Source organism: Panulirus ornatus, chromosome 24 (assembly GCF_036320965.1).
Source record: "Panulirus ornatus isolate Po-2019 chromosome 24, ASM3632096v1, whole genome shotgun sequence".
Lineage (NCBI taxonomy): Eukaryota > Metazoa > Arthropoda > Malacostraca > Decapoda > Palinuridae > Panulirus > Panulirus ornatus.
The window spans coordinates 5447321-5460691 of NC_092247.1; the positions used below are offsets into that span (position 1 = coordinate 5447321).

At 45.0% G+C, this 13371-nt stretch overlaps 1 protein-coding gene across 1 annotated transcript; it reads right to left on the reverse strand.

The window, feature by feature from the left end:
* Positions 1–6006: 6006 nt before the first annotated feature.
* On the reverse strand, positions 6007–7166 carry LOC139756988 (uncharacterized). Its single transcript, XM_071676929.1, has one exon. It carries the CDS (start codon positions 7164–7166, stop codon positions 6390–6392), a length of 777 nt encoding a protein of 258 aa, XP_071533030.1. The 3' UTR covers positions 6007–6389.
* Positions 7167–13371: the final 6205 nt, after the last annotated feature.

Here is a 13371-nt window from a genome sequence, read left to right on the forward strand (position 1 = left end):
CTCCTTCCCCTCCTATTGGCACGTGACCTCACCTATATGACTCCCTCCTTCTTTTCTGAGGCCGCATTCCATAACCGACCCACTTATCGCCGTTACGATACTCCGAGCCACACGTCGAGGTACAGCTCTGCCGTGTCGTAACTAACAACGCCTCTTGTTTTATCACGTCATCCTAAGACACTGCCTCCTACCCCAACCCCACCTTACGGAATGATGATCTCACTGTCTTTATACTCACAGATATCACAGAACTTCATTTTTTCCCCCCATTTTCCTTTTTTTTTCTCTCTCTGTCTCGTGTGTTTCCAACAAGACTCAGCTGGAACTCTGTAGAATCATTTCTATCACTGTCGTCTTCAATGTCCTTTGCGTCAACACACAGGAGACGCGGGCCTTCCCCTGTCACAGTCTTCAAGTCCCCCTGAAGGTATCACAGGCGTTCCCCCACCATTCACTTACGTCTACCATTTTTCCTAAGCTTCCTCAACTTCATTTCACCTCCATCCTTAGCCGGGTTGACGCCCCCTAACCCTTCGGTGTTGCGTCATCACCTACTGAAGTATTACGACTCGCATTGCCCTACACTGCCTCCTCTGTGGGCACAATATACCACAGTGGGTCAATCACGTCCACCTCGATCTCCGAAGTTATTCTGGTCTTCCCTCCTTCAGCTCTGGGTAAATCAGGTCCACCTCGATCTCCGAAGTTCTTCTGGTCTTCCCTCCTTCAGCTCTGGGTAAATCAGGTCCACCTCGATCTCCGACGTTCTTCTGGTCTTCCCTCCTTCAGTGCTATGGACGAGATACTGCGATGTCTTTGGCCATGCTTTCCACGCTTTCCAGTCGCGTTGTATGTTAAGTCTGTAGCCTGTCTGCTCCCTCGCGCAGACCTGGATCGTATTTCACCTTGTTATCGTGATCTGCTTTTTCCCACTGCGAGGGAATAAGCTCTTACCATCACTTCCCCGTGGACGGGACACAGATCCGTGGCGTTGATGAAACAAATATGACGCCTCCCCCAACATGAACGCTGACATGTGGTGCATTGCGTTCAACTTCAGAGCCTGGCAAACGTTCATGCACTTAACATACTCTTAGATCGTCCTCCAAATATTCTCCGTGTTCAGCCTCAGATGTCCGAGGAATATTCAGTCTAAATATTCCTCTTGAAAGTGCACAGGTTCGTATACTCCTGTGCCCACGGCGTTTCCGGATATTCTGGCTTCTTGTGGTTATGCCGTGAGTGAAAAGTCACCTTCGGTGAGGGGGGGTTATGACTCGGGTATAAATCTCGTTTGCAGATCGTCTTACACCAAAAGGAGTCATCCTTTCCCTGCTGCTCATGATAGCGCACCTTTGGAGTTACAGGAATCCCACGAGAACGAGGTCTAAAGGTGATGATGATGATGATGATGATGATGATGATGATGATGATGATGATAATAACAATAATAATAGTAATAATAATAATAATGTGCCACACACACACACACACACACACACACACACACACACACACACACACACACACATGACAGTAATGCCCAATTGGCAGTTCCAAATCTATTCTCTATCTTTTCTTCCACTCTATAACATTTACTTTAACACCCAATTTCAATTCATGTCACTTTTCCAAACAGCCTGTGGCACTAGAGTACCGGCAGTCTGATTAGACATAGTCTCAAAGGACTCTTACAAGGAAACTGTTCTGGTAAATGATGTTGTGAGACGTTGTGAGATGTTGTGAGAGGCGTTGTCTTACGCAGTAGAGACGTTGTGAGAGGCAGAAAATATGTAGTCTGACGCAGTGGAGACACCTTACCCTCTCCAGGAAATTGAAGGCACGTAACCTCAAATGGGGATTCCAATGAAGTAATCAACACCCCTTCGTGACCCTGTGCACAACGTCTTAATGGTATCAACAAGGAGACCATTCGCGACAGATTCGAAATAAAGACTTCTAAGTCAAGACGAATCTTACACGTCTTAATCAGACCCACTTGAGTTAGTAAGACTGCCTGGTGTTACCCAGGCAGTCTTACGGTGAAACCTAATCTTCCAGATGGCCAAGTACAGCGACTCTAGCAGCAACCAGTACAGCATCTCCAGTAGGCGCAGTACAGTACCTACAGAGAAGGACCCCCAGGTACAGCACATCCCACAAACAGCAGCAGCCCCCGGTACAGCACACACACACATCCCCCGGTACATCCCCAGTACAGTCAGTCACAGCGATCATACAAGGGAACGAATGAAAGTGAAAAAAGAACGCGAGGTTAAAATGGTACCGCAAGCGTTCATTCATCTCAGCTGACGCAAAAACTGGCTTACGTTCAGTTTGCCCCCGGGCGACGCTCAGCGCAGGTCATCCAACCCATGTGAAAGTTGGTCTGGCGCGCAAGCTACCCCAGGTCCATGTGAGAGTTGATATGGTCAGTCCCCTCCCGCAACCCATGTGAGAGTAAGTCTGAAGGTCAGTTACCCATGCAACGGGGAGAGGGAGACTGCTTTGCTGAATTATACGACCTCTGTAGGTAGCAATTTGATGCCGGCCGAGCTGTTTGACCCTCTCGATGAGGATCACTCTGGTGCTCAGATGCCTGAAAGACGAGAGAGGAGGGAATGGTTTCAAGGGAAACAACAATAATGAGGTGTAGACGAAGAGTTCCGTACATGACAACCTTTAGTTTGGCGGGAAATAAGATGGAAATGTAACGCAGAGACTGCGTAGGTGAGACGCAGAGAGAGAGAGAGAGAGAGAGAGAGAGAGAGAGAGAGAGAGAGAGAGAGAGAGAGAGAGAGAGAGAGAGAGGCAGAGTCGAGACCAAACTGAACAGAATGACCTTCTGGTGTGCTATAATCGCAATTACTACCCGTAAAAACCAGAGTTCAACGAGGAAACAAACCAAAACTTGGAACAGCGCCGGGGTGAAAACACGAGAGATTCATCTTCCTCGAGTCTACAAAAGAACTTTTTCGTCCCGTCAAATCAAGGAGGTCACACAGGTCAAAGGTCCTGACATGCCACCAGAGTGGTTGACTTTAGTCTTCATCGAGAGCAACCATGGAACTGAAGACATCACCTCCGGAAACTCGATCGGGTGTGTAATAATACAGCAGGTGGCTTTTGGAGGACGAGGATGAAAATCAAAACAAACCAGGAGGACACAGAGGGAAGGTGAGTATAAACGAACATCTGCTTTAAAGACGTACATTAAAAATAGGACGAGTTTCCAGAGTTCGAAGACCAAGCCTTATGAACAGACTCTACCAAACAACAAGAAGTGTGTGGAGGACAAATACACACACACACACACACACACACACAGAGAGAGAGAAACAAGAGCCATTCTGAGACAGATATATACAGACGAGGGGGAGGGAGGGGGTCGAGACTTACATCCGTGTGAAAGTTACACAAGCAAAACCTCTGAGGCGACCGACCCTTACGTCTGAGTCTCGTTTCACATGGATCCAACGACAGTTTATGAGGACGGGCAGCCAGCAAGACCCTGGCGAAGCTAACCATACGAACACAAGAGTCTCACAAGACATTACTCACACAGACGTTACTCATACGAAGATACGGACGGAAAGACAGCTTTGATCAAAACGCTAATACGTAATCGCAAAAAGAAATGCGTCTCCCACGTAAAGTCAATGCCTGGCTATGCAATATCTTTGGTGCCTATCCCTATCAAAACAGCAAACAAATGAAAATCGTTTCGATCTCCAGCTAAGAGGATAGAGACAGACTGGGTAAGCACGATATATTCTGTAAGTCTTTGCACGATATATTCTGTAAGTCTTTGCACGATATATTCTGTAAGTCTTTAACAAAAAAAGAAAAAAGGAAGGTGTCGTCTTGCAGGTAAAGGCTGCTCGAACAGGAGGTAGAACGCTTAGGTACTGCTGCTGCTGCCTCCTGTTTGGGGATTATACCAGGATGACACACACACACGAGACGCTCCTGCCGGTGCCACTTGGTTGGTGAGTCGGTTATCTGGGTTTTAGGAAGTCCATCTATCGAGCGCCTGGGTCACCGCGGCCGTCAGTGTAAAGTTATAACCACTAATGTATTCATATGTGAACACCACCTCATGGTGTATGACTAGATGATACGACCAGGCTTGTTCTCACTGCATATATGACCCTCTGATCTTGGCATTCGCTGTTCCATATATACGATCCTGCCCAGCACAGATCCCCTAGGTTCTCTGAGTGGTCCACCTTTGGCGGGTTGCCTCGCGACAGACCAGCAAGACACCAGGGTCCTCAAGTTCGCTGGAGACGTGGGAGCCCTCTGCTGTTGTTGCTTTTGATGCGGACTCGGGTGACGACTTGATAGGGGGGTGGACTTTCTGGTGTTTTGAAGGTCCATGATAGTCCGAGGCCAGATCGTCCAGAAGTGAAGGAAGGGTTGAGGTACAGAAGAGAGCGGATTTGACAGGTGGCATGGGTATAATCAACTGTGGTTGACAGGGGTGTGGTTACAGTGGGATAAGTGTGGTTCACAGTGGGATAAGTATGGTTGACAGGGGTGTGGTTACAGTGGGATGAGTATGGTTGACAAGGGTGTGGTTACAGTGGGATAAGTGTAGTTGACACGGGGAAAGGTCGGTGAGGCTTGGCTGCAGACAGAGGGCTGCAGCTCCGATGCGTTACATATGACACCTGGAGAATGGATGTGAGGGAATGAGGCCTTTCTTCGTCTGTTCCTGGCGCTACCAAACTAATGTGGAAAACGGCGAACAAGTATGAAAATATACGATATATATATATATATATATATATATATATATATATATATATATATATATATATATATATATATATATATATATACTCCTGTGAGTCCACGGGGAAAATGAAACACGACAAGTTCCCAAGTGCACTTTCGTGTAATAATCACATCATCAGGGGTGACACAAGAGAGAATTATAACAGTCAGTTGATATACATCGAAGAGACGAAGCTAGGACGCCATTTGGTAAACATGCCTTTGAGGGAATATCCTTACTTGGCCCCCTTCTCTGTTCCTCTTTTGGAAAATCAAAAAACGAGAGGGGAAGATTTCAAGCCCCCCCCCCGCTCGCTCCATTTTTAGTCGTCTTCTACGACACGCAGGGAATGCGTGGGAAGTATTCTTTCTCCCCTATCCCCAGGGAAATATATATATATATATATATATATATATATATATATATATATATATATATATATATATATATATATATGATGATCAAACTTGTCCGTGATGAGTGTATGAGGACAAAATCGCACTTCAGTAGGAGTTTATGCAATTCTATTTAATATGCAGTTTTTCTATACATGTACAGACTCGAGTTTCGTACAACAGCAATATTTCAAGGCCAAGCATTGTCTACTGTCTGGTCGTAACCCTGGTAAGGGAGAGTGATTAGGGAAGGGTCAGGTGGCGGGGGTTGATCTGGGTAGCTGGGTGTGTTATGAACAACTTCCCCATGTTTCCGTGTTGTGTCAATTCTCTCACAATGATTTAGTTAATGCTAGGATGGGCTTTAAAAACGGTCTGGGGGGACAAATTAAGTTCTTAGTATCAGCAATTAAGACAGATTCAATGACGTTACGTGTGGCATAATCAGCAGAGGGGGGTATAAATCAACGGGATTTTCAAGATCTACTGGGTGATCATTTTCATGACAATGTTTAGCGATCGCATTTTTGTGGTTATCTCTTCGCACTGACTGCTGATGCCAATAACACATCTCCATTACAGTCTTACCGGTCTGGCCTACATGAACATATTTATATGACTTGCATTTGAGGGCGTAGACACTCCCAAGTGTTGCATGATTTGGCCTAATATTCACTAAGGTCTTGCTGATGGTGTAATTGTACGGGAAAGCAACATTACAAGAACTGATTTTTAGAACATGTCTTAAATTAGCTAAGTTGGGAGAGTAGGGCAACACTAAACTTTTACACTTATCCTTTCTAGATGTGGTGATAAATAGAGAATCTGATCATCTGTCCTTTCAAAAATCTACAGGATGCGTACCATCTCTGAGAGCTATATTCATTATTTTCTCAGTACGTGATCCTTCTGTACACATGTCTGTAGTTATGTCTATGTTTTTAAGAGCACTAAGGATATGTGATCCCATACGCCTGGTAGATGAATGTAGTCACGTAAGACATATCTTTAGGCAGTTATATTATCCCAATTGGTTGGTGAATAAAGCTTACTTGGAAAGCTAGGAAGACATTTTACGCTTCGTGTGACTGAGATGTGACAAATAAGGATAAGTCGTCTAAAAGTTCAATGTTGACCAGAACTTATACACTGTAGCAGTACGGCCCAAAAACTGTCGGTCATGAAGGGGGACAGGCTAAAGCGACGGCGGTGGTTCAATAGATCTCCACGTGACATACTTGCAGTGAACTAATGCCGGACATCTTCTGGACCGAGACGAACCTGGCCTTCATGGCGTGTGGCGACTCGAGGATGACCACCTCGTTTCTCTCTCCCGGGCCGGGGAAGTGGCCGAAGAAGGTGTAGGCCGAGATCCCCTCGACAGCCGTCACGGGAGAAGTCCCAACTCGGACCTCAAAGTCTACGAAGTGTTTCCGGGCGTATGTATTGCTTTGCGCCACGAGTAACACGTGACGGATAGGCAGAGCCCTTCCGACATCAATCACGAACCACTTGTCTTCAGGGTCGTCTATGGTTTTCAGACACTCGTCCATACGGAAGTTATAGAAGCCGTCTATTAGGTTGTCGCCACTCCTCGTGAGCGAGTATGGCTTGCCAGTGATAATGCTTGCCATTGTGGCGAACTCCATGGGGCGCCTGGTGAAGCACAGGATCCCGTCGGCTGTGTCCGACTCCAGGTACGTGGGCGTGACGAAGGTGTTGACATGGGTACAGTTCATGGTGGACTGGTCGACGCACAAGAGTTTACACCACTGCAGGAGCAGGCAGGTTAGGCAGCACTTCAAGACCTGGTGGGTGTCTGAGGGGAGGCGATGCGTCTCGACTCGGGTCGAGGACATCACTTTAGCCCGGGAAACCTCAACCTTATGCCAAAGAGACAGTTCGCCACAGGCCACACGTGATGCTGGGAACACCAGCGAGAAGGTCGCTGCCACAACGCATGCACACCGCACCGTCGTCAGCTGGAACATGGTCGGGTAATGATGGATTGAAATCTGGCAGTTGGGTGTTAGATGGATGGTCCAGCGTGAACAACGTCTCGTCGCCTACTGTACAGGACAGTGTATGTGGCGGCGGTGGTGCTGCTGTGAGCGAGTGCCTGGCAACTTGGGGGGGGGGGGGGGGGGGGGGCTATCGTTAGACCCTCACTATGGTTACTCGGTCAACAACCCTCCCAGCACGACGGTACGACCCTAGAACATGATGGTGTGACTTGTGAGCACGACTGTATACGAGAGAGAGAGAGAGAGAGAGAGAGAGAGAGAGAGAGAGAGAGAGAGACTTGCAACACAGTATCCCACCTGAATCACACGATACTGCGTGTCTTGGTCTTATACATAATTCATTAGCTGTCTGATCATTTTCTAATCAGCAGTATCTATCTTTTTAATAACTCAGCCACTTGATGTGCAACGAAGAGACGTAGCTAGGACGCCATTTGGGAAACAAGTGACTGTCATTTGTTTATCAAATGGCGTCCTAGCTACGTCTCTTCGCTGTACATCAAATGGCTTATTTTTCTTGTATCTCCCCTGATGATGTGATTATTACACGAAGGTGCACTTGGGAACTTACCGTGTTTCATTTCCCCGTAGACTCATAGGAATATACTTGATCACGCGCTAAATTGTGATCCTTTCCAATATCTATTTACTCAGACTTATCATACTTTGTCGCTGTCTCCCGTGTTAGCGAAGTAGCGCAAGGAAACAAATGAAAGAATGGCCCAACCCATCCACATATACATGTATATGCATACACGTCCATACACGCACATATACATACCTATACATTTCAATGTATACATATATATATACAAACACAGACAAATACATATATATACATGTACACAATTCATACTTGCTGCCTTTATTCATTCCCGTTGCCACCCCGCCACACATGAAATGACACCCCGCACCGCCAGCACGCGCGCGAGGTAGCGCTAGGAAAAGACAACAAAGGCCACATTCTTTCACACTCAGTGTTTAGCTGTCATGTAAAATGCATCGAAACCACAGATCCATTCCCACATTCAGGCCCCACAAAACTTTCCATGGTTCACCCCAGACCCTTCACATGCCCTGGTTCAATCCATTAACAGCACGTCGACCCCGGTATACCACATCGTTCCAATTCACTCTATTCCTTGTACGCCTTTCACCCTCCTGCATGTTCAGGCCCCGATCACTCAGAATCTTTTTCACTCCATCTTTCCACCTCCAATTTGGTCTCCCACTTCTCCTCGTTCCCTCCACCTCTGAGACACACATCCTCTTTGTCAATCTTGCCTCACTCATTCTCTCCATGTGACTAAACCATTTCAATAAGCCCTCTTCAGCTCTCTCAACCACACTCTTTTAATTACCACACATTTCTCTTACCCTTTCATTATTCACTCGATCAAACCACCTCACACCACATATTGTCCTCAAACATCTCATTTACAACACATCCATCCTCCTCCGCACAATTCTATCTATAGCCCACGCTTCGCAACCATATAACATTGCTGGAACCACTATTCATTCAAACATACCCATTTTTGCTTTCCAAGATAACGTTCTCGACTTCCACACATTTTTCAACGCTCCCAGAACTTTCGCCCACCTTCCCCACCCTGTGACTTACTTCCGCTTCCATGGTTCCATCCGCTGCCAAATCCACTCCCAGATATCTAAAACACTTCACTTCCTCCAGTTTTTCTCCACTCATACTTGCCTCCCAATTGACTTGTCCCTCAACCCTACTGTACCTAATAACCTTGCTCTTATTCAAATTTGCTCTCAGCTTTCTTCTTTCACACACTTACCAAACTCAGTCACCAGCTTCTGCAGTTTCTCACCCGAATCAGCCACCAGCGCTGTATCATCAGCGAACAACAACTGACTCACTTCCGAAGCCCTCTCATCCATAACAGATTGCATACTTGCCCCTCTCTCCAAAACTCTTGCATTCATCTCCTTAACAACCCCATCCATAAACATATTAAACTACCACGGAGACATCACGCACCTCTGCCGCAAACCGACATTCACTGAGAACCAATCACTTTCCTCTCTCCCTACACGTACACATGCCTTACATCCTCGATAAAACTTTCCACTGCTTCTAGCAACTTGCCTCCCACACCATATACTCTTAATACCTTCCACAGAGCACCTCTATCAACTCTATCATATGCCTTCTCCAGATCCATAAATGCTACATACAAATCCATTTGCTTTTCTAAGTATTTCTCACATACATTCTTCAAAGCAAAGACCTGATCCACACATCCTCTACCACTTCTGAAACCACACTGCTCTTCCCCAATCTAATGCTCTGTACATGCCTTGCCCTCTCAGTCAATACTCTCCCATATAATTTCCCAGGAATACTCAACAAACTTATACCTATATAATTTGAACACTCACCTTTATCCCCTTTACCTTTGTACAATGGCACTATGCATGCATTCCGCCAATCCTCAGGCACTTCACCATGAGCCATACATACATTGAATATCCTCACCAACCAGTCAACGACACAGTCACCCCCTTTTTTTTAATAAATTTCACTGCAATACCATCCAAAAACGCCGCCTTGCCGGCTTTCATCTTCCACAAAGCTTTCACTACCTCTTCTTTGTTTACCAAATCATTCTCCCTAAACCTCTCTCACTTCACACACCACCTCGGCCAAAACACCCTATATCTACCAATCTATCATCTAACACATTCAACAACCCTTCAAAATACTCACTCCATCTCCTCACATCACCACTACTTGTTATTACCTCCTTATTAGCCCCCTTCACCGATGTTCTAATTTGTTCCCTTGTCTTACGCACATTATTTACCTCCTTCCAAAACATTGTTTTATTCTCCCTAAAATCTAATGATACTCTCTCACCCCAACTCTCATTTGCCCTCTTTTTCACCTCTTGCAGCTTTCTTTTGACCTCCTGCCTCTTTCTTTTATACATCTCCCAGCCATTTGCACTATTTCCCTGCAAAAATCGTCCAAATGCCTCTCTCTTCTCTTTCACTAATAATCTTACTTCTTCATCCCACCACTCACTACCCTTTCTAATCTCCCCACCTCCCTCGCTTCTCATGCCACAAGCATCTTTTACGCAAGCCATCACTGCTTCCCTAAATACATCCCATTCCTCCCCCACTCCCCTTACCTCCTTTGCACTCACCTTTTTCCATTCTGCACTCAGTCTCTCCTGGTTCTTCCTCACACAAGTCTCTTTCCTAAACTTACTCTCACCACTCTCTTCACCCCAACATTCTCTCTTCTTTTCTGAAAACCTCTACAAATCTTCACTTTCGCCTCCTTAAGATAATGATCAGACATCCCTTCAGTTGCACCTCTCAGCAAATTAACATCCAAAAGGCCCTCTTTTACGCACCTATCAATTAACACGTAATCCAAAAACGCTCTCCGGCCATCTCACTCAGCATATATATATATATATATATATATATATATATATATATATATATATATATATATATATATTTTTGCTTTGTCGCTGTCTCCCGCGTTTGCGAGGTAGCGCAAGGAAACAGACGAAAGAAATGGCCCAACCCACCCCCACAAAGCACTCCCCGCGTGACTCCTTCTTCTGTTTCCCATTTTAGACTTTCTAAAATGGGAAACAGAAGAAGGAGTCACGCGGGGAGTACTTTGTGGGGGTGGGTTGGGCCATTTCTTTCGTCTGTTTCCTTGCGCTACCTCGCAAACGCGGGAGACAGCGACAAAAAAAAAAAAAAAAAGGTAGCGTTAAGAACAGAGGACTGAGCCTTAGAGGGAATATCCTCACTTGGCTCCCTTCACTGTTCCCTTTTTTGGAAAAGTAAAAGCAGGATGGGAGGATTTCCAGCCCCACGCTCCCTTCCCTTTTAGTCGCCTTCTACGACACGCAGGGAATACGTATTCTTTCTTCACAGAATCTTCATGAAGTCCACAAACTGTGGCCATAGGTGGTGGTACTGCAGTGTTCAGGAGTGAGATAAGAGCTCTCTCTCTCTCTCTCTCTCTCTCTCTCTCTCTCTCTCTCTCTCTCTCTCTCTCTCTCTCTCTCTCTCTGTGGTGTGTACCACTATAATGGTAACTAGAGGATCACGTGTTTCGTTACTGATAAAAAATAAAAAAAGAAAAGTCTCGCGTCTACAGAAATATTGCTGACTTAAACCATAGCGGCTCCTTTTTTTGGTACACACGCACACGACAGATTGGGACATGAAAACAAGAACGATATATGAGGATAAAGCATGAAAACAGACTAAAAAAAAAACCACATAAAGAATTACACCATAAAGTAGAATCGCATGTTAGCTTCAGCAGTGTGTACACAGCAGGGAAAGGAGGAGGGAGCGGCCTAGTCTGCTCAGTTGGGAACTAATGTATCTTAGGAAATACTTGTGGAGGATGACACTGCCTAACCAGGAGAGGCTAAGGATAACAGTGCTGGATATATACACAACCCCCTCCAAAGAGAGATGTGTCGAATCCAGAGTAATGATTCACTGGTGATAATGAGCGAGTCATGAGCCTGTAGGATGGAGGATGGAGAGAGAGAGAGAGAGAGAGAGAGAGAGAGAGAGAGAGAGAGAGAGAGAGAGAGAGAGAGAGAGAGAGAGATCTGAGAGTAAAGGATTTGACTTAAGAGGGAAATCTGGAAAGGTTCTTATGATCCACATAGGAAGAAGGAGGCATGAAACCATAGGATCCTCATGGAGGTAGTGAAGGCATGGAGATAGCAAGCCAAAATAACAGCTTCCATAAATGGTAAGGAGTAACTATGCTAAACCTATCATGATCTGGATGCGTAATATCGTTGGGCTTGTAATCTCTTGTTTCTAAGCTGTAAAAGGAGGGATTTTACGCTTGTGGGATCCCATCTTTTGAACTTAGTTATCTAACATTTCAAACCTCTAAGTGCTCATACCATCACAGAAATCCCATGCTCATTTCATTATACAATCAAAGCAGATCTTTTCTCTAACAAGTATCTGGCTTGGTCGTATGTTATTGCCTCCGGTAGTTCTATTTCTACATCTTTCCAAAACAAATTCATTGTTAAAAACGTATTTGTTGTGATCAAGTATTCCCTTCCTTCCTTCTTTATCCAGCGGGATCTGAAACATTTCATATGGCTTATCAAATTACCCACACAACTTTATCTGGACCATGAGCCTCAGATGGACTGAATCAAGACCCATTAGTATCATCCATGTCTCTCCTTAGTCATTATCACTAATGTTGGTGCTATAGTCTTCCATTTGCCACTTGCCACTATCTAAGCAGTTGATTTCACGATCATTTACGGCTTAAGAAAAGATGCGAGGTATATGTCGATCGAATGCGACACGATATCATGCCCTGAATCATATTCTTTTTTTAAGTATTCCATCATAACGTAATATGATGTCCATAACCTATTTAGTAAGGTTACCCCCTCTCAGTTTTCCTTCGCGCATTTTTCGAAAGAAAACGGAGTATTTCGAAGGATAACATTTACATTTCTTACACAAACTACTCAGCATTTTCACCGTTGAATTTTTTTTCTGCGTTTTTACATGGTAGTTGAGACGAAGCAGGCAACTGAAAGTCCTAATCGTTGTCCACTTCAAAGACCCCAAAGGTTATATGTGGACTAGGCATATTCCCTATTTGGGTCTTATTGTACTGAACAGTACTGAAAATCGCTTGATCCAAATTTAAGGTAGAGCGCCAACGGCTGATCCGAAGATCATTTCGAAGTTCCTACTCATGATACATACATTATGATACAGAAGAGTAATCCTCTCACTCGAATTTCTGTTTTAGCGCAACAAATAGGAAATCGCAATATATGTAAAGATCATCTACCTCTCTGTATAAAGTTGCCCAACCAACTGCTTCCTATCTTCACCACATGATGGAGACAAGAATAATAATAAAAAAAGAGAGTATCGGTCAGACAAACACAGATAGGATAGTGGTAACAGTGAGCAAAGAGTATTATGATGGACTGCTGAATGTGTTACAAGATAGGGTGGTGGCGGATGGTGGGGTGGGGTGGGGTATACATATATATAGATCAAGCAAGTACATGGAACAAGATGAACTTCTGAAGAAAAAAGGGTGAGGACGTATTTGTTATTTGGGCAGGTCAGGATGGTCAGCACACGATGGCCTAAGATG

What these genes read in the sequence shown, in the direction of transcription:
- LOC139756988 (XM_071676929.1), bottom strand. Translation starts at nt 7,166, where the DNA reads ATGTTCCAGCTGACGACGGTGCGGTGTGCATGCGTTGTGGCAGCGACC.